This window comes from Chelmon rostratus, chromosome 2 (assembly GCF_017976325.1).
Source record: "Chelmon rostratus isolate fCheRos1 chromosome 2, fCheRos1.pri, whole genome shotgun sequence".
Lineage (NCBI taxonomy): Eukaryota > Metazoa > Chordata > Actinopteri > Chaetodontiformes > Chaetodontidae > Chelmon > Chelmon rostratus.
Genome location: NC_055659.1, coordinates 28019045 through 28040688, shown reverse-complemented (window position 1 = coordinate 28040688; position 21644 = coordinate 28019045). Strand labels below are relative to the sequence as shown.

At 42.2% G+C, this 21644-nt stretch overlaps 1 protein-coding gene across 1 annotated transcript in view; it reads right to left on the bottom strand.

Moving 5' to 3' along the window:
* Positions 1–21644, bottom strand: part of epha8 (eph receptor A8) — a 98183-nt gene that overhangs the window by 2327 nt on the left and 74212 nt on the right. The window contains exons 7-18 of the mRNA XM_041956049.1: positions 20222–20377; positions 19614–20033; positions 17365–17489; positions 13586–13748; positions 10428–10560; positions 8028–8095; positions 7584–7709; positions 6841–7026; positions 5798–5859; positions 4364–4573; positions 486–635; positions 209–399 (exon numbers count right to left, since the gene is read on the bottom strand). Coding sequence (XP_041811983.1) covers positions 209–399; positions 486–635; positions 4364–4573; positions 5798–5859; positions 6841–7026; positions 7584–7709; positions 8028–8095; positions 10428–10560; positions 13586–13748; positions 17365–17489; positions 19614–20033; positions 20222–20377 — 1990 coding nt within the window. The remainder of the gene's footprint in view (positions 1–208; positions 400–485; positions 636–4363; positions 4574–5797; positions 5860–6840; positions 7027–7583; positions 7710–8027; positions 8096–10427; positions 10561–13585; positions 13749–17364; positions 17490–19613; positions 20034–20221; positions 20378–21644) is intronic.

Below are 21644 nucleotides of genomic sequence, written 5' to 3'. Positions count from 1 at the left end.
ATATATTGTCCGGGAGATCATCTTCTCAGCCCCTCGCAGAGGTGTCTTGCTTTGATTTGCAGCCTAATCCGCTAATCACGTGAACCAATATTTGATTAAATGTTGGCGAACTGTCACGCCAAATTAAATCAAAAGACTCCTCGGCATGTGACACAATGCGCCCCTGTTGCTTCACTGTAAATATGGATCTATTCAGTGGCCCGCCCACCTGCAGAGCGTGTCCATAGACTTCAGGTTCTCTGGGTTGCGGATTAGCTTGTCAAGAACGGTGACTATCTGGCAAAAGCGCGGCCTCTCGTTGCGATCCTTCTGCCAGCAATCCAGCATGAGGGTGTGTAGAGCAGCGGGGCAGCCCATAGGAGCCGGCAGCCTGTAGCCCTCTTCCACAGACTTGATCACCTGCACATGTACAGGAAAATATGGATGAGACTGCAGTGCGATGAAACTGCACTGAAGGTCAGTTATGGTCACAACATTGCGCTCACATCTCTGTTGGTGAGGTTCCAGTATGGTCGCTCTCCATACGACATCACCTCCCACATGACCACGCCGTAGCTCCATACATCACTGGAGGAGGAGAACTTCCTGTAGGCGATGGCCTCCGGGGCTGTCCAGCGGATTGGGATTTTCCCGCCCTGTCAGGAACATAAAGAAGTTTGACAGATGTGTCAGACTTTCTGAGACAGAAGACACGTTGAGATTAGAGAATCAATGTCATGGTCACAGGTCTTTCTATATTCTGCATTTTTTTTTTAGTACAGTCAACAAATCTCAAGAAAAGACCAAAATCAACAAGTAGTCTTTCTATCTACAACCTGATATACTGCTCCACTGTTGTCCAAAAACTATTACAAACCCTAGTTTGTACAAACACTGTTGTGCTGGGTGACACGGTCCTTCATTAACATGAACACACACACAAACACACTGTAGTTGATTTTGACTCAATCCCACAAACACTATGAAAAAAAACTGAAAAAAGTCCCCAGCAAATGCACCATTCTCTCCATTTTGAGTAGTGTTTACTGAAAACTACAGTGCCCAGCTGTTTTCCTGACACACTGAGTCTTTTCCTGGGATTTGTTACCAGTAAGAAGAATGTAATAAATCAGTAATGCTGCCATTATCACTTAAATTCAGGTGGGAAAGGTGAAAAAGATGTGCAACTCCTCAGCCTCAACATTTACCTGGGAGTTAGACTTGAGAAAGGCACTTAGCCCGTAGCTGTTCAAACACACCTACATCTATAAGGCCAGGAATATGTCTGTTTGTATGTATGCACGTCTTTTCCATATCTCGAGAACAATTCAACCTATCTCCTTCACAGTGAGTATCACTGGGAATCCAAGGACACGAGGTGTCACATTTGGTGCAATTTGGACACCTTCAGTGTCAATAAACTTGCAGAAACAAGTGAACTGCAACAGCTTCAGGGCTGGTCAGTTCCTGCTAATGCAGGAATACAAGTTGATTTTAATTACAAAGTTGTCACAGGAAATGTGATGTGTTTATGAGTGAGACTGACACTGGCCGCCGTCATCTATCAAAAATGTATCTACAAACCAAGCCAATGGTCATTTTTGGCATTTTCAGTTTAAAAAGCAGAGAGTAATCGAACAACAAGGAGCAGCCGCAGTGAGCTGTCTGATGAAGAGCTGCAGGTGACAGACTGCAAACCAGGTAACCACCACCTTTCACTGCTCTGCTGTTTGCAGATGTGAAAGGGTTCGTTGTTTCATTTCATCCTCCATTTCTGTGGAAGATTTCAGCATCTTGTAGCTCATTATTTTGGTTTTATGGCATGTTGGAATTAAAAGCGGTGTACCACAGTCTAAAAACACCCCAATACAAGTAAGGGTACAGAAGTATTAATGTCAAAATTTAGTTACACAGTTTAAACTGTTATATGTAGAGTATGTGATGTTTTTTCTAGTGAGAGGGGATCATTTTAGTCTCTATCAGTGCATCACTTCATATGATGTTGTAATGTTTACAGTGTAAAATTGTAAAAATGTAAAAAACAGTTAAAGGAATGTACTGGTGTAAATGTGTCCTTTAACCCTCTGAAATGTAGTAACATCGTAGTAGAAAGTATATAAGGGAAATAGGTCAGCAAAGGAATACCTAAATGTGTAGGTACTTTCAACCCTGAGTAGATGTACATGAAAGCGTGAAGTTAAAGGACACTCTGTGGTTAAACGGTTAAATAGAGCCAGTGTGAGCATGCGTTGCAGGCCAAGACAGGAATAGACTTGCAAATGTTAGCAAGTATGTGAACTACTTAGATTATTCTTGATATAAAACTGACACTTAATTAGGTTGACAAATGGATACATCACTTATTAAACAAACAAAGCACTCCCTGTGGGTTATTTTAAACATCTGAAGGTTACTCTCAGAAAGTAGCCCATTATAGACACTTTATGTCTTGCTAAACATTAAAACCAGCAAAATGAGCCCGCTGGAATTCTCTAACCTTAACTCGTGATCGCAATACTTTCAGGTTCTTCAAAGTGACTTTGCTGTCAGGCAGCAGAGATTAGGCAGCTTTATTCACTTTATTCAGATTTCCAGGCAGCGATGTGAACTGTATTAATCTTCAGCCATTATCCGCCATTAATTCACGATGTGCTGTAATGATGCTATAGTGTCTGTAATATCACCATCTACAGTCCCCGTCCCCTTCAGAATGTCTCTGAGTGATGCACGTAATCACCTTGCTGTCTGTAATCTGATTGCTGTGCTTTAACAGACTGTAACAGACAAATGTGTCAAATGCCGATTTCCATCTGTGTGCTGTGAGCCGATAGCATCAGGCTCTGGAAGGAGCTGCCTTAGCCTTTTTAAGTTAAGGCTTAATAGATTTGTTCCCATCAGGCTGCAGGTTTATTATTGGGCCGCTCTCTACTGGAGCACTTACACAGAAAATTTTACATTTGCCATCTATTAAATACAGCTGTATTTGTATTGCTTTCGTGCGCTTATATTTGTTTTGATGCTACATTATTGGGCAGATTTCAGTAGAACTGTCTTCATATAGAAAGGTTACAGAAGGAAAATGTAACCTGATGGTTGTAATGACATTCAGCTCAGGGAGAGCTGAACTGTTTTAACATTTTGTTTTTTGGTGCTTTTGTTATCTTTGATGATCTATGAGCAGCCCTGATCTTAAATGATGTGTGAGGTCTGGAGTTTAACCCCTTGATGCCTGAATTTATTTAGAATTATATAAAAAAAATAATTCTTTGTGTTTTTGCTTTCAAATTGATCCTAAATTAAGAGGAGTTTGTTAATTTTTCTGCAGCACATACAATAGATATACATTTAGGTATGATGCAAATTAGCAACAACAGGCATTAATGCTTAAATGCAATAAAAATACTTTTTTTAAAAAAATTCATAAATGTGCATCATAAAAGCCGTTTTATTTATTTCATCAAAACAGCCACAAAATTGACTTACAACCATTACAGTGTAACAACAACACAAAGGATGTAGTTTTCACTTTGACCGGTCCGATGAGAAACCAGTGCTTGCAAAAGGTTCCTACGTGTGTGTTGAATATGCACAAAGCGGCATTAGAGGAATACATGTGCAATTCCGCTGCAATGTGGATTAAAGCGGTATGATGCGAATTCGCGACAATCAGCGTTAAGGGGGTAAAGCCTTAAAGATGGAGCACCCCTGCTTTTATACACAAAGTTCAGTTTGCTCATTTTAGGGAGCACTGCTCAGTTGCATAATGTGTTTGATTGCTTTTGAGGACATGTAAAGTCTGAGTAAATGACCCTGATGACATCTCAGCTTGAGCTTGAGGAATTGTTAACAAAAAGACAATGTTACAAACTGTGGATGGGGGGTTTACTAAGGATTCACCATTCAGATCCACTGGATCAGTATTGGTTCACATACTGACCTTGTGAAGTGTATTGTGTATCAGCCAGACAACACCGACTCAAATCAAAGCTACTGTTGTTACTCGTCAATGAATGCACGTTAATGTGAAGGTGGTGGGGGGCTGACAGTGCCATTCATGATGAACAGTTTCTGTACTTTCTGTCATCAGGTAAATTTGAATCATCGCGTGGATGAAGATAGATTTTATTACACGTTTAATAAAACTGGATAGAGGACACTGGCTAAAAACACAAGGACTGACAATTTGGACCACAATAACTGAAGACTTTAATTCATTTTAGGCTTGTGCATATTTTAAATTGTTGTTGTTTTCAGTCTCACAAGTGATTGCTGCTCCCTGACACCAACCATTTCTTATACACAACTGTGTCTGTGTGTGCATGTGTGTGTGTGCGTCTGCATGTGTGTGTGCTACATTAATGCTTGCCTCAATGTGAAAACTCACACTGGTGGTGTATGCAGCGTCTGGGTCGTCCTCCAGCACTCGGGACAGGCCAAAGTCAGACACCTTACACACCAGGTTGCTGTTGACCAGGATGTTGCGGGCAGCCAGGTCTCTATGGATGTAGCCCAGGTCAGACAGGTAGGTCATACCGGCCGCGATGCCGCGCAGCAACCCGACCAGCTGGATGATGGTGAACTGGCCATCGTGTCTCTACAGGAAAGCAGAAAAGAGACGGGAAAGAAAGATCAGGGAGGAGGAAGCGGAGAGAGAGAGAGTTTTAAGGGCGGATCAAAAAAACGTGATGGTATAGCAGCAGAAAAGATGAGGAGAGTGATAATAGAAGAGATTTTAATCAAGATAGAGAAGAGAGTAAAGATAAGAGAATAAAACATGACAGGGATTTGCTTTTAAGTAATAATCCCCAGTATTTTCATATAAGCAAATACTGGAGCTGTTTGACATTGTCGATGTAATACAATGTTAAATCAACTTATATCTTGTTAAAGAAAACTTTCACATTTGCTGCTCTAAACCACTGCTGCCTTTCTCCTGCAACAATACTCTGACAGACAGGAAGTGATGTTGCTCTCCTGTGGAAACCCTGTATCACCAGGTTGGGAGATTACAACGTTTTCACGCAAGTTGACGTGCTGAATGATCCAACCTCGGAGGAGGTTGGAAATCCACACAATTATCAAATCTTAAATGATCTTAAATCAAGGCTTTTTAAAAGTTGCTTAGAGGTTAACTTCAAGATACATTGCTTTCACTGGACATGGAGGATGAGCAGTTACAGCCGTCACAGCTTAAAAGTGGGGGAAAAGATCATCACTCACTGATTAAGTGAAAAAGGAAGGAAGCTCAGGTCCTTCAATGTGTGCAGCAAGATGTTGCAGATCTTTTACCGTCTGTTGCTGCAAGTGCAATTTTTTCCTTGCAGCCATCTGTCGGGGCAGCAGCATCAGAGCCACTGACACTAAGAAACTGAATAAAGTGATAAAGAAGGCTGGCTCTGAGCTGGGGACTGCTCTGGAGCTCCTACAGTCAGTTGCCGAGAGAAGGATGTTGCACAAACTGCTCAACATAATGGACAACACTTCACATCCCCTGCATGACCTACGAATCAGACAGCAGAGAGGTTCAGGTGAAGGCTTCTTCAGCTCTGCTGTAGTGAGGACGGCTACAGGAAGTCGTTCCTGCCCACTGCAGTAATGCTGCACAGTGACTCCCCTCTGTGCAAGAGAGGATACTTATCTTCTGAGGGAGCCACATTTAGCTTCTTATTTTTTATCCAGTACAGGACTTTCATTGCACACGTGCACATATTTTTAAAATGGTCTTTTCTTACTTACCTCAGGTGTTTTAACGGTGAAGAAAATCAGACAAAATTAAAAGGAAACGGAAGAAATAACCCTCAAAAGCTTCAATACCAACCCTGAGGAAGGAGTCCAGAGAGCCGTTCTCCATGTACTCTGTGATGATCATCACTGGTTTGCCTGAGGAAGCGAACAGAAACCTTCAGAACTCTTCCTATGCTGAACTGCATGTCTACAGGATACATACTGTACAGCGTGTACTTATTTTCACGCATGTTTAACAATGATTTAGTGCCTCTTCCTGAGGCCTCCATGCGTGTGCCCCTGTTCCACAAGGCATGCTAATTCTAAGCAGGGCTTCAGTATGTAGTCTGTAAAATTAGGTATGGTCAAAAGGTCAGTTTGGTCAGTACTGGGTCAGACTAAAAACTCAAAACAAAGTATTAAATCTTTACAAAGTCTTTTTTTTCTGTCTAAGTTTAATGCATGGTGGCAAAAGCGGCAAACTGCCAAAAACAGTATACTAGAAAAATGATTGAATAATACATACTGTATACAATTGTATTATGTAGTATAGAAGAATGGCACAACATGAGAAATCACCACCTCAGTACAAATTCAAATGAATACCAAATGCTCTGTGGAACTGAACGCATCTAAAACTGGTGAAAAACTCTCTTTGGCAGAAAGTCTTTCTCAATGAAGCACAAAAAGATGCTGCTTTTGAGTTTTTTAGTACTACAAAATGGGGTAGGTGTAAAACGACTGTAAGTATTCAAATAAGGTGAGTGAAATGTGTCTTGTTTGGTAAACAATCTTTAATGGTTCGGTTAGGTTGAGCTCCCTCGAAAAGGTCTTTGTCTCTTCATGAGCACAGAGCTACTCGAGGAGGCCTCTTCCTCTAAACTCTTCAGCTCCACCATCTAACTATCTTCAACAAACTGTGAGTGGACAGTCAAAAGAAGAGCTCTTGATCGCTAACTAAGGGGCAAAAGCTGTGACAGCTTTTTTAAAGCCTGTATGACAGATGATAGATGAAGCTTATGACATGCATGTAGCCTGAAAATGTATTTTTACTGTTAATTATCATGCTCACGCTCGTTAACATTGCAGATTTTTTGTGGTCAATCATCCTAATATATAGTTTTAGTGGCAGCGTACTCTGGGTCACCACTCCCTCCAGGCGGATGACGTTGGGATGGTCGAACTGGGCCATGATGGACGCCTCAGCCAGGAAGTCCCTCTTCTGCTTCTCTGTGTATCCCGCCTTCAGGGTCTTCAGGGCGACTGGGATGTCTCTTTTCCCCGGGAGTCTCATGCGTCCATAACACACCTCCCCAAACTCCCCTAAACACACACACACACACGATTTAAACACATCCAAGTATTCAGCTGTATTCAACATGTGCTGTGCTGACTTACTGTGCACCACCACCCCCCTCTTAAGCCATGGTTAGAAATGAGAATGTTTCTTATGTTAATTTGGTTAATTTGCTGCACTTATAGGCTGTCTGTCTACATGTATGTGCAAAGAAGAAAGCTAATCATCCATCAGCCTCTTTCTCATTAATTCTTATCTTGTGCGATTGCTGCTATTTTTCCTCCTCAGTTCTATACTTAACACTTCTGTGTATGTGTGCAGGAGTCATATCTAACACGGTATATTGTGGAGCTGACACAGTGTTAGTATTCGCTGCCTGTCTGAGGAGCTTTGATTGACAGTCCCACGCAACGCTCTGATTCCGCTCTGCCATCCTCCTCTCTGCTGCACACCACAGCCTTTACACCGGCCAATGATTTTAAGTTAGCTCAGCCAATGATTCTCACTGTGCGTGTGCGTGTGTGTGTGTGTGCGTGCGTGCCTCTGCAGGTGTGTGTGAGCACACACAAGTTCATGGTTTTACCTGAACCAATGATTTTCTCTATTTTGATCCTGGAAGCTTCAATTTCTCTGGCAAACTCGTGGACCGCCTGGCAGGGGTCCTCGTATGTGTGCGGGTCGATATAGAACCTTGCGTCGGGGAATGACACTAAGATAAACAACATTAGCATTTGGTCACATATCGGAGAATGAGAGCAACATCACATCTGAGCCCCTGTCACCGGTGTGTGGAGGGAAATCTTGATGAAAGGGAAGAAACGACTCGCAGAAAGAGGCAGACAGACAGAGGGAGAGAATAAACAGCATGCAGGGAATAAGGCCTGTGTGCCTCTCTAATCACTCAGCGAGCGATAAAAATTGTTTGCTTTAAGGATGAACTTCATCACATGGGGATGAAAATGCGACCTCTTCAAGGAATGCAATCTAATCAATTATTGGTAATAACTGAGGAATGGGCCAAACGTACCGTGACCGTTCTGGTAATGCATCTTCTCCTCATCAGAGTCCTGGAAGGCTTTGCTGTAGCCACAGTGTCTATACAAACCACACACACACAAAGGACGAACACACACACAGTCATCCAAACACACACACGGACACACATAAACATATGGCGGGATGAATACAGGACAATAGCGAAACATTTGTACCATCAAACTCTAGCCACAGCTCATAATTAGTAAATCAATAATTGCTCATAATGAATTATGGACTTCAACAGAGCTATTCATCACTTAGAACAACCAGGCAACCTGTTCACCCTGTTAATTAGGGTTTTCAGTGGAAACAAGGCAGAGGAGGGAACAGGTCAACAAACAGAAATGTTTAAATGGTCAGTTCATACATCACTAACAAAAGACATTTTAAATTTCTAATTACAATCGCAAATAATATAAGGGCTAACCAGAAATTATAACAACCATGAGGTTCCCTTTACAATAAACGTTAAGACATTACAAACATTTTTTCTATGGGTATGCTTCTGTGTTTTCAAGTTAAAATAATTAACATCACTAATCATATTAAGAAGGCACAATACACACATCTCAGGAGGGGAGACACGGGACAAAATAAATAAATAAGGGTTTAACACCTCGTTCACACATTGGTTTTTCGGTTGTTGTTTTTTTTTTTTTTGATGAGCTAGCTACTGATTGGCACTGTGGTCCTCTATGCGCTGCAAACGCTGCCTGTGCTGGAGGAGCTGTAAGCTGCTCTTTAGTGGAGGCTCTTAGTAGTAATCTCAGTCATTGAAATAATGCAACGGTTGGCTAATTTCAGCGACATGTCTAAAAGACACTTTTGCTTCCGTCTGTATAGTTACTTTAAAACCTGGCAAGGCTGGTGCAACATCCACACAGACAGTTTGAATAACTGTGTCCTTTCTGCTTAATTTACTGACGTGTTGAAGTGAAAGTTAACAACAAAGTAAAAACAAAGTTCTGTAGGTGACAAAAGTGTTGCTAAATTGAATAAGTTTTGGCAAATTGCCTCATAAAGTGATGAAATGAAGACATAAAAGTAATCCATAAATCATTCATTTTATCATTACTGTACACCTGCAGACTAGTACTGTATTTTATTTGGTTGTATTAGATATTTTTTAAAATATTTATAATTGCATTGGATTGTATTCTAATCCTATATTTGAACTTCTACAATATGTTATATCTTATTTCTCAAATTCTCATTTTTCCTTGCTTCCTCTTTTTATACATGTAGTTTGGACATTGTTGGGGAGCCTGAGAATTAAGAATGTCATAGCCAATGACTGCGTCACTGTAATTGTTGTGCATATGACAACTTAAGTACTTGAAACGAATGTGCATTATCTTGAGTGACAGCTGCACACTATAACATTAGCCAAAGTGCTGTATCTCATTAATAAAGATCAGAACGTCATTTAGTCAGTATAGCAGAACCGTTTGAGGTGATCAACGCACGGCTCTAAGGTATTTTTTTCATTATGATACAGGTAAACGGTAAAACTGCCCCTGGTGGTTTCTGTCATAAGGAGTTGTTGGTATTTCCTCACCAGTTTAATAGTGAGTTGGCCAGAGGCCCATCTTCCTCGTTGTTCATGTATTCCTTAAAAAGGAGCATTTAAATGCTACACTCCACCATCAGCGATGCCTCTGCTTTTCAACCCTCCATCTCAGTAGCATCAGACATACCAGAGTTTGCAGCCAGGACAACATTATTTTGCCTGGATAACATCTTTAAGTCTTTTTGTTCTCCTCAAACAGAATGGAAGAGAACTTCATATGCACTGAATTATGAATTAATTAAGTGCAATGAAATTAATTATTCGGTGCAGTACTACAGAGATGTAAGTTGAAGACATCAAAAGGGAGAAAGGGGGGGCTGATGGGATAAGTAGGAGCATTTGGCTTGCAAGCTACTGGACATGAATCAACATAATTAAATCCACTATGAGGTGCAAATTGCGAGCTAGGAAATTAGCTAAATAACAGAGTGAGAGTGAAGACAGGGAGGGCTGAGGAGATGAGAGAAGCTAAAGCATTAGCTTCCAAGACTCCTTTCTTCTCATCGTCCTTATTACTGATAGGAAGGCGTGCAGATTATCTCTGTGTCCGATATTCTAAACATTCAACATAACAAAGGGGATTGCAGGTATTTTAGCTTCTCCGACAAAGACTTAAATGATATCCTTTCCTGTTTTTTAGAGAACATTTTTAGGTTAGAAGAGCTTCACTCACATTACAACCTCACTTTCATTTTACTTGCAGTCAACACAGCATGTGAACAAAGCAGGGAGAAATACAGTGCACACTAGGTTTTGATCACAGGCAACAGTACACAAAGAGAGGCACGGTAGAGTAGTGTAAGAAAGTGTTCCACACACAGCAGCGATGGGTAGTGTGGTAAAGTGTAGCCTTGCCGTTTCCTGCAGATGATGATGGCCAGAAAGGTGACCAGGCCGAACACCAAGGCCATGCAGATCCAAATGATGGTCATGGTGTTGTAGCGCAGAGGAGCTGAAAACACACACAAACACACTGTGTTAAAAGGTGCCACCAATAGTCAAGAGTTAGCAGCTTACTCTAACACACACACTGACGCTCGCTGGCAAACACAGGCGGCAGGTAGAGTGTTATTGGGCAAACAAGATAAACAAGAAACTGGAGCTTCATTAAAGAGCTCAGCGTTTTCTAATTACCTCATGTTTGCATTTTGGAAGTTTGCCCGTGACAATACAGGTAGGAAATATTCAGCTAATGCTGTTGCCCACTTTGAAAGACTGAACGTAATCCCAGACCCATGAGTGATTAAGCCTCCACCTTAAAGTGCACTGTGTTAAAAACCTACATGCATGCACATGTACACGTGCATAAGCCATAGCAGTCACATATGTCTGGACACGCCACTGAATACAGACAGAGGGCAGGGTCTCTGCACGTGAATACACCACCACACACCTCTAGTGCGTCTCCAGTGATGATTGAGATTGAGACACTGCAGAGTATACCTTTATCGTGCAGCATATTGTAATAATGAGCCCAAATAAAATGATTACGTGTGCCATGTTTACATTTTTGCAAAGCAATCCAACTGCTTGTGCTAACACACCCTTAAACATGGGTTTGTACACCTCATGTAGCCCAGCACTGCAGAAGCCTGGGTTCAGGCATCCAGCTTGGCTCGGCTTTATAACACACAACGGGCACTGATGGTGAGTGGGAAGCCAGTGAGGGGTGAGTCACTCTTTTTTGCCCTCGAAACACTTACTATTTGGTGGAAGCAGTCAAGATGAGTTGGCAAAGTGTGGCTCCTGATGCTAAAAAGGTTTCAGTAAGACTAAACATATCAACTTCCTGCATGCAAAAAGTTGTTTTATGTATTTCATTTTGATTAAATTATGTGCAGGTTATTACAGTCACATTTTTCTATTTCTATATGCAGTATTTACAGTGAGTGCTGTTCTAAGAACAAACATCTCTTATTCACATTCAGAACCAACTGACCCACTCAGAGCTTTGTACCTGACAGGCTAAAGAATAGAGAAGTCATCGTCTGTGCTACAGCTAGAAGCCACTCTGCAGCAAAGTGGCAACACGAGTGGATGAGACTGACACAGCTGTTCAACATACGGAAATAAGCAAAGAAATTTCTTGGATTGACACACAGGCTTTAATCCCTTGACGCAGATTGTCGTGAATTCACATCATACCGCTTTAATCCACATTGCAGCTAAATCGTGCATGCATTCCTCTGATGCCGCTTTGTGCATATTCAACACACACCTAGGAACCTTTTGCAAGCACTGGTTTCTCGTCGGACCGGTCAAAGTGAAAGAACCCCTGTTCTAATTGTTGTTACAATGTAATGGTTGTAAGCCAATTTTGTGGCTGATTTGATGAAATAAATGAATTTGGAATACACAAAAAAGATGTTTTTACTGCATTTAAGCATTGAAAAAAGTGGACATATACTGTTTGTTTGAACCCTATTCTAGTTGGTGAACCTACCTAAATTTATATCTACTGTATGTGCTACAGAAAAATTAACAAACTCCTCTTAATTTAGGATCAATTTGAAAGCAAAAACACAAAGAATTAATTTTTTAATATGATTCTAAATAAAGTCAGGCGTCAAGGGGTTAAGTAAAACACTCAGAGCTGTTGCAACAGCAGCTGAAGGTGCCAGAAAACGGCGAACATGATATCAGACTCAGTCATGGTGTAACAGTCTACATCCACACAAGCAGCTCTTTGAGACTGTACTAAGGTGAAGTGGAGCTTCAGTTAAATATCACCATGGTAACAGTCTCACAATGACAATGCTAGCATGCTGATGTTTAGCAAGTATAATGCACAAAAGAGGCTGATTAGAATGTCATCAGTTTTGCAGGTGTTTGCTCTGAAACCAAAGCACTGGACACGCTGAGATTTGGCCTTATGGTGGCACTAGATGGAAGGCCAGGGGATCACCAAGGTTGTCATAATTCATCCGAAGGAGGGGGGTGTGAGTGTGTGAAGCACATTTCATGGCAATCCATCCAATAGTTTTCAAAATATTTCACTCCAATCACCAAAAGTAGTCAGTAGGTCTCGTTCTATGGAGACCATGAGAGTCATGATTACAAGGTTTACCAGTTAGATATTTTAGTCTGGACAAAAGTGGCGGACTGACCTCCTGACAGACAGACCAAACTACACTGATGATTTGATTATCTGGTTATTCCTAAGCGGGTTATTGTTAAGTCTCACACAGGCTTGGGTGCAACTCAGCGCTGAGAAATTGCATCATTGGTTGCAGTTGGCTAACGAACACGACGAAAAAGGCTACTCAGTCTGTTTTTCCTAAAGTTTAGGACTTATTGATTACTCAGCATGTAGGCTCGTGGGATCTGTGCAGTCCTCCTGTTTTCAGAGTCTGAAAGTGAATCAGTATCAAGAGGAGGAGGGTCGGGGTCCAGTGAGCAGCAGAATGAAGGGAGACTATTAGTCAATGAAACAGCGCTGGGACTCCTACCAGGCAGGAGGTTTAGCTCTGCAGACCCAGAGTCTGCTCTGCACGTTATCTGCCAAATCCCCTATCAGGAAAGAAAAATGTTCCAATAAAAGGCTTTTTTTAGTTATTCCTAACTTTCAGTGTTACTTGCCTCAGGTGGACAGACCCATGAAGACTTGTAGCCCACCCAGCACTGTGCGCAGCTGTTTGAAGCTGGGAAAGGCTGCAGTTTTGCTGACGGGGGTGACCCTCTAACAACGCACAGATCAATGGAACAGAGGGATGGACTGAGGCGGTTATCGCCCTCGCTGACACCCAGGCCTCTTTAGCCCTGGACCACGCAGTCTGGCCTGGCTTTGAGAAGCTCTCTGTGCCAAATGTTTTAACACAACAAACTGTTTTCTTACTGGACTTTTTCCACTGTGTTCATCATCATACAACTGCTAAAGGGTTCCTGTGGCTGAGGGCAGGCAAGAGGTTTTAAGCAGCATGTCAGTGATACAGTAAGCCCTCTGTTTCCCTGTTTCTTAGACCCTAACACACACACACCTGCTTTCCCAGTCTGGATCTCCACGTTCTGGCTGAAACGTCCGCAGCCTGCTGACGTTCTGGCTCGGACCTGAAAGATGTACTTGGTGCCCGGCTTCAGCCCTGACACTCGGGCGCTGGTATTTTTAGACTTCAGAGTGGAGTAGCTGTGCTCTTCATTATCCTGTGAGAGAAAAAGCCACACACACAAAGCTTAGGTTAGAGGAAATTTGCACGCTGGTCAGCCTATGAGCTCACTGCGATTCATCATGAATCCATATAATAGGTTATTGATGGCGGTTTATAGTATTTAATGCAAACTGCAGATTGATAGTTGAAGTTGTGAACACAACATTGTTTCAGTATACCATCACTTTAAAGTTGATATGGAGAAGTTGTTAGCAAAAAGTTGCTCACTTACACATCCAGCAGACACAGAGTAACATTATCATTCATGCAGAGCCATGTCTCTGACCAACTGGTGAATTCAACTCCAATTTCACTCTCTTTTAGCTGTTTTTAGTCTCTGCCTGAAGGGAACGTTGTTTTTTGAACTGCTAAATGCTCCACTGTGTTCATCTCTGTCACTCTGCTGTTAGTTAGTGCTGAGCAGGTAGTGTACTGTGGCTTTTTGGAGGTTTTTTTCACTGAAAAATATGTTGTGAGAGCAGTGAGAGTGAACCAAAACAGTAAAGTTGTGGACTGAACAAATGGAGCTGAACAATGAGCTGCAACTCTAAAGCTGAGGGGAAGCAGGTTTTACAGGTTTTCACATTATCAACTGACACAATGTCATTTTAAAAGTATCAATTATTGTTGCTTTAAGTAACCATATAATAATGCACTGCTCCATAATGTGAAGGGCTGAGTGGGAAGATGATTTGAACCTTGTCAGCTGGGAGAGAATCTGCTGTTTACACTGAGCTACACATTCAATATTTGTGGCTGTATTAGGACGTTGTGGCTAATTTTGCTAATCAATGAGCAGAACTGCTTTATGGCATTATTAGATTTTAATGGGATTTTTGCATCTTGGAAGACGTAACTTGACCCGTCAGCAGGTGATAAACTGGGTTGGAGGTTGCCGGAGCTCCGTCCTGCCTCTTCGATCATATCCATTATCGGCAACTTATTGTGTAAAATGCCTGTTTTCAGGCTGCGTCTCACACTACCAAAACAATGTCATGTCAAATAAAAGCAACTCTTTGATACAAAAATATACTTTTAATGCAGATTATAGGGAGATAATATTATAATATTATAACTTTGATCAAATGTTGATCCTACCAATGCAGTCCTTCACTTCATAGACTGTAATGTGGAGTTTTGCACAAGCATCAGTACAGATGTTCTGCTTGGTGACGGACTTGCCCACAACTACTTCGGTCCTTTAATGATGGGATACCTGCAGTCATCACACAACAGCAAGACTGATTCTGTCTCCAAGATGAGAGACACACATGGCACAGCATTGTTAACTTCATTATTGATTTAAATCTCCCGACACTGCGACAGGATCAGTCTGGATCTCACAGGAATTAATACTTGTGTTTTTTTACACATCAGACTGGTGAGCTGTTACACACGCCGATTCTAAGTTTAATGATTATCTGGAATAAAGCAGCAGGTCTCTGGGTGAATCTATTTCTTTTTTAGTTTTGCTACAGTCCATTTTTTTTTTATTACTACTTAATATTATGCAATTTGAATTGCAGGAGTGGTGTTGCTACACAAATTGATCCTTCTAATTGTTAAAATAAATAATAACAAAATAAGGTAAGAAATAATCACATTTTATTGTAGTGTAAGTTAATTGTTGCCTCAGTCCACAAAGACATCTATTTTATGCATGGATAGAAATTTCATTGTTTTTTAAACCATTCATTTAATAAATTGTATTATTGAATCCGTAATTAATTATGTACTCTAATACATCACCCAAACTGATATTTGGGTGATGTATTATTGTGCTGAAACACATCTCCTTTCCTAAAATAACAAACACTTCCTCACTTCCCTGGAATGGTATCTGGCCATGTAAAAAGTTAAGATTCATTTTGTCTGTCGTCACCACCCCCCACTGCTTATCGGTATCGTTTTCTCATTTTGGAGATAATAGCAGTGGCTTCCTCGACATACTCTGTGTTACAGCTTCAGCACGGAGCAAATGATCAACTGGGGAAACATGAATATTTTACTGTCACTTAACTAGCAGTTCAACAAAATTTAAATTCTTTGTGTGTTACAAAGGAGAGAATTTCTTTCCTCAGTCTCAACGTGATTGTAATGTGTGTTTATAGTCCAAATGTACCGCCACTGATTATAATGCTATCAGTCAAAATGCTTATAGTTTAAGATCATTTTCAACAATGAATTTTCTGACGCAGTGCCATTTGTTTCAGGAGATTTTGAAAATAGAGTACATCAAGATCTTGAAACAAGGAGGAAAACGGCAGATCGTGCTAGATCTTAAATTATTCTAAATGAACACAACCTTGTCTGTCAGTCAAATGTAATTGGCAGGTAATTTACCTGAGGCATGTTTTGATCTGCTTCTCTCATCCAGAATAATGACAGGCACTTAGATGAGTGTTTGTCTTATTTCCATGTTTCTTTCAGATAATAGGTTCCTTTATGACGCATCACGTGTTCAAAAATAAATTCTCAAGCCTATCACGCCTATCTGCCATGCAAAGCTTTCTTTTGTATGTACACAGTCATTAAAGAAGGGGATGCATTTGTAGTTCTGAGGCACTGTGCTCTCTTTTTGGAACTCTCAGTGACCAATAATGTTCAGCATTATCGTCATCGTCGTCATCGCGATATACCTTCGGCAGCATCGTTGCAAACTGAATTCACAGGTACTTTATAAGTGTGGAGATAAATAAGTTCAGCAATAATAAGAGGTGCAAGGTGCATCCAAACAGAAGAATAAGTGAATCATTCATGTGTCCTTAGAAAGGCTAAGAGCCTAATTATGAAGAAGTGCTCGGTGCAGAAATAAGAGCCTTTTTTTGTCTTCATTATCATCCTCAGCGAGTGTGCTGCAGCAGCGGCCACCACCCTCGCTGTGACGCATTGTTGTTTAGTACAGTGGTATCGAAACCTTAAGGAAGCACATTGCTGACTTGTCCACTTGAAATCCCCCACAGGCGTCTCGCCCCCTGCGCGAGGCCAGATTAAGACACCAGCGCGGGAGACGAGTTAATCCTTCAGCACTCCCCACACCATCCTGCTTGTTTGGCTATGAGACTGCCTGTTCCCCGGCTGCTCCCTCCGCAATTAGCTGATTTCTATCATTGCGCACGCATGCATCCACCCGCCCAAACACACATGCATATGCACATTCACACACTCGCAGCAATTAGCTTGTCATGAGGCTTATGCGCCCGCCAGCCGCTTGCTGTCACTGTCACTTTTGCTAAGTTGGAATCTACACCGTCTCATCCTCCGTCTTGCTCTCCCTCTCTCGACCCCTATTTCCTTTCAATTAGCTGAGCTGCCAGCAGGATCTTTTTCTTGGATTAAGTTATCCAGAGTCCATCCAGCCACCACTGCATTCACAATATCTTGGCTCAGCTTAGTCACAGGCCTTTGAAGACAATGAGCTTATGTTCTCCAGGTAGAGACTGTAATACTTTTCTTCCTCTCATACGTGCCTGCATAGTTTCATGCTAGTTGTTTTTTGGAAATAAACAGAATATGTTGACACAACCCGAAAGCAAATGACTGCTGTGTTTGGGTTTTTGCTTCCTAAGTGCAGTTCTTGATAGGTACAGCAGTCGCAGTTGTAGTAGTACCTTTTCATAGTATTTGATGTCATACTCCAGGATTACTCCGTTGGGCTGGTCGGGTTCATGCCACAGCAGAGTCACACTGTTCTGACTGGTGTTCTCCTGGCGGATCGCTAACACTTCAGAGGGCGCTGCACAAGACACAGGAGAGATCATTGCTTTGTCAGTTCAAGATGTGGTTCCTCAGTGATCAACATATATAATGAGGTGATGAGATTACCCTGACGTTAAGTGTTGTGTACAAAGGAACTACCACCACTATGGATACTTTTTGGTTACACTGAGGTATAAAATCTGCTTAAGGTAAGAGAAAGGGTGTGGTTATGGTCGAAAGAAACCAATGTTGACTGTTGGCAGGAATGGAGAAGTTCCTCCCTGCGACATTTTGTAAAGCTGTAAAAGCATCATGCTACTTTTCACTCTTTTTGAGACATAATTTGCATGGCCAGAAGAAGTCCTTGTCAGGTAAACACAGCCATTTCAACAAGTAGTCAATGCTGTCATTGTAAGTCAGGACAGTCTCTTCAGACTGGCCTTGGTGCACTGTGGAGCTCTCGTCTGAACATTAAACAAGCTCTGGCACAGCGTGACAACACCTGGAAGTACAGTGAAATCACGTGGAAAGAGGATCTAATTGGCACCAAAGTGAAGTCTAGCAGAAGGTCAACAAAATCAGTCCCTGAGCACTTGGTACATCATGGTCACATAGAGTTTTCTGCACAAAGTTCAGGAGAACTTTTTAACAATAACCTTATTGTAACCTTATGCAAAATAATTGTTTCAATCCAGTATTCCCTGAGACAGCGGCAGCCACTGCCATGGTGCATGTGTAGATTTAACATTCGCTCCAGCGAAGGAGAGCAGAGAAAAGTATTGGATTGTAATCGTGAAAATGAATTTGAATATGTAACCCACTTCTGGGTAACACGTAAAAAATAAAGTTTGGGTTTTTCTTAAGGAACCCTTTGTGACTCAATCACGGATAATGTCATGGGACAACGACCACACTGACCTCTTGTCTGTCCAGCATTTTATCTTATATGCTGGACTCAATGACCTCCCATTGTTTCTGTTCTAGTCTAATGTCTACAGGAAACTCTGTGTGAGTTATTCTCTACGGTTGCTACTGCCTTTCATGGCAGGCCATGCTGGGAGTCACTAACCACAAATCAACACAGAGTTGCTCTTTCAACACAAAACCCCAGAATGCACCGAAAGTATGAATCAATCAATTTATCGGCTGTGTTCTCACAATTCCAGTGTATTCAGACTGCTGGGAACAGCAGGAGGGACAGAAATAATCTGCTCTGAAAAAAAGACTTTTAAAAGTGGAAAAATGGTAAACTTGCAGGTTAGACTTCAACTAATTAATGACATGGTTATTACAACTGACTACTCTAATCAGAATGCAGATAAGTCGAATAGAATTTGTTGTGTTTATAGAGTCAGTGTGGAGGGAGGAAGTGTTCCTCCAACTCGTCCTGATGGAAAGCAAAGTGTGTGTGCCACAACCTACTTTTCATTATCGGCACAACATGGTCTATTTCTTATTTATTTTATTATTATCTTATATATATACAGGCTTGTTTTTGTGCAATTCCTCTTCTTATGGATAACTTGTAATGAAAGTTTCAAGGTCAGATTTGAACCCAGGACATCACAGTAACCTGGTATGAACAGCACATCCTTTCTTATTCAGCCATTGTCCTGTCTAAATGTTTTTAGCCCTTTTTCCCACTACAGGAACCAACAACCCGTAACCTGGAGCTTCCTATAATCTGAACTTCTAGGAACCAAAGGCTGTGGTGCCACGTTCTGCATACCGACACACATCCTCATATCTAAATGACTGAATAGGTCGATTGCCAGTGACTCTCAAAACCACATATATGAGAGCTACAAAAACAACATCCATCGCTGTTGGAGAGTACCAGTGACTGGTATGTACATAGTCTGATTAAGAATCATCTAGAGTCAGAATATAGCAAAGCACATTTCTTTGCAGTGCTTGTATCACAGGTCCTGCTCTGATGCCACGTTGCTTTGCAAACACATTGATTTCCATCCCTCAGAGAATACCTGGAACTTGGGTTTAGTAACACTTCCTGACCAGTGCTCAAATATATTCAAGGTAAAACAAAAGCAGAACCCAGGACAGGGGACACAGAATAAGTTCTGGGTGATTAAGCTCCATAGTGGAAAAGACCTGTGTGCCTTCACAGTGAGAAGCTGTATGTCATTGTTCTGAACCCTACCTGCCTGGTTCGTTGTGATGTTGACTATGGCATAAGGCGTGGGCTCGTTGCTCAGGTGCGTCACTGCATTCATGGCCAGGATGCGGAAGGAGTAGTTGGTGTGAGCCACCAGGTTGAGCACCGTCACCCAGGGCTCTGTCAACCCGCTCTGGCGGGGAATAAAACGAACCGCTGCGGTCCCCGAGCGCTCCACCATCCCTCCTCCCCCGGCCCCGATGCTGGCCCCTGCCTTCCCACCGCCAGCGCCTCCCGGGAAGGATGCGCAGTTCTCGCAGGGCCCTCCTTCCCCGGAGCATTTCTGACACAACACACTGTACTGCAGGTCGCTGCGACCTCCGGTATCCAGAGGGCGATCCCACTCTAAATTCACGGACGTCCCATTGACTGAGGAGATGACGCTCACTGGAGCAGATGGAGGGCCTGGAGAAAAGAAAGATGGAGGTTTGAGTTCATTCACAGGTTTGATCTCTGCCTAAAAAAGTAAATTGGATTTTTGAGGCATAGATAAGTTGGGCACATCTTTCCACACTCGCTGTGTGTCGGGTGTGTGCGAGTGTCTTCCTGCCTATGGGCTCAGATGATCTTGTGTACCGTGTGTTTGTGCTTACGGGAGCATGGAGCTGCTGGTGGGTCATCTGCCGCTCGATAGTAGTTGGAGTCGCAGGGGCAGGAGAGGGCAGCTCTGGTCTCTGAGTGGCTGTGTTGAGGACATTTACCACACAGGCCATCACCTGCCACCGGCTTATAGAAACCCACCTCACAGGCTGCAGAGAGAAAATAAATAGAGTAAATAGAGAGCTTGCAGGGAAGGGCTGTGCACCCCCATAATCACTCAGACCATGATAAAATTGAGCGAGTGCAGCCAGAAAGGCATGAATCACACTCCTATAGCAAGCTGTGCATATGAACGCAGCTTTAACTTTTTCAAAACTGTGTCATATCCTCCAAAGCATTCATTTTAGGACATAACACCCCACCTCCCGAATCCCCCCGCCCTCCCCTCGCACCCCTCCTCCAAATCTATGTATAATTACAGGCCTTGTAACCGTAGAGACCGCGGAGCAGGGGAGATGAAAGTCATACTTCTTTCTGCTCAGATTTGGGCTGAAAAGGCTCTGCACTGTTGATACTCCCAGTGAGACCCTCAGAATCCAGACCGTGTTTCAACCTTATTCAGCTCCTCTGATACATATTCACTTTTAACTCTGCACTGATTAATAATGGAGGGAGCTCTGATAAATATATTCTCTTTCCAAGCGGTTAATAGGCTTCTGCTATGGTAAATGGGGCAGGAGTAAACCTTGCATACACTCAGAAAGCAGCTGCAGACACCGGCGTGCTTGTATTTGCCCTCTCTCACAGAGTAATTTATGCTTTCCCAGAATGCTGAGTGTTAGTTTACGAATGCAGTGTTTTTCTAACCTTTCCTTGTTAAGTTTATAGAAGACCATTTTAGGTGCTTAGACTTCAAAGGTGCTGAAAGAACCATGAAATTGGATAACCAACATGAGTGAAATTATAGCAAAGTGAATCGTTAGAATGTATTCTGGATTACTGGCTGACACGTTTGAAAAGAAATAAAACCTTCCCATGCTTGTACCTGAAAAGCACACATGCAAATATTCACCATGGCTGGAAACAGAAACACACACACACACACCCTAGATGTGCAAATCTACCATGTGATTAGATTTTATGACATCCTGCATAACGGTGTTTAATTTGATAGGCTGAGTTATTTACCTCCACTTTATTTCCAGTGAATTGTTCATTTGAACATGCTGTAGTTATCATCCTCATGAAGCTGTTTTGACATGACAAATGTGACTATTTAAACCGTTCAGTGTGTGACGCTTCACATTATCCTTGAAGGATGTACTTCCACTGAATGGAGAAGATGCTACTGCATCCACCCACACATGGTTCCTCACACGGCCAGTTGTGTTTATTGGTGTGTCCGGCCGGAGCACCGCTGCCAGCAGTCGGGCCCTGACGTCTGTGGCTGTGGGAAGTCAGCCCACATTATGCGTG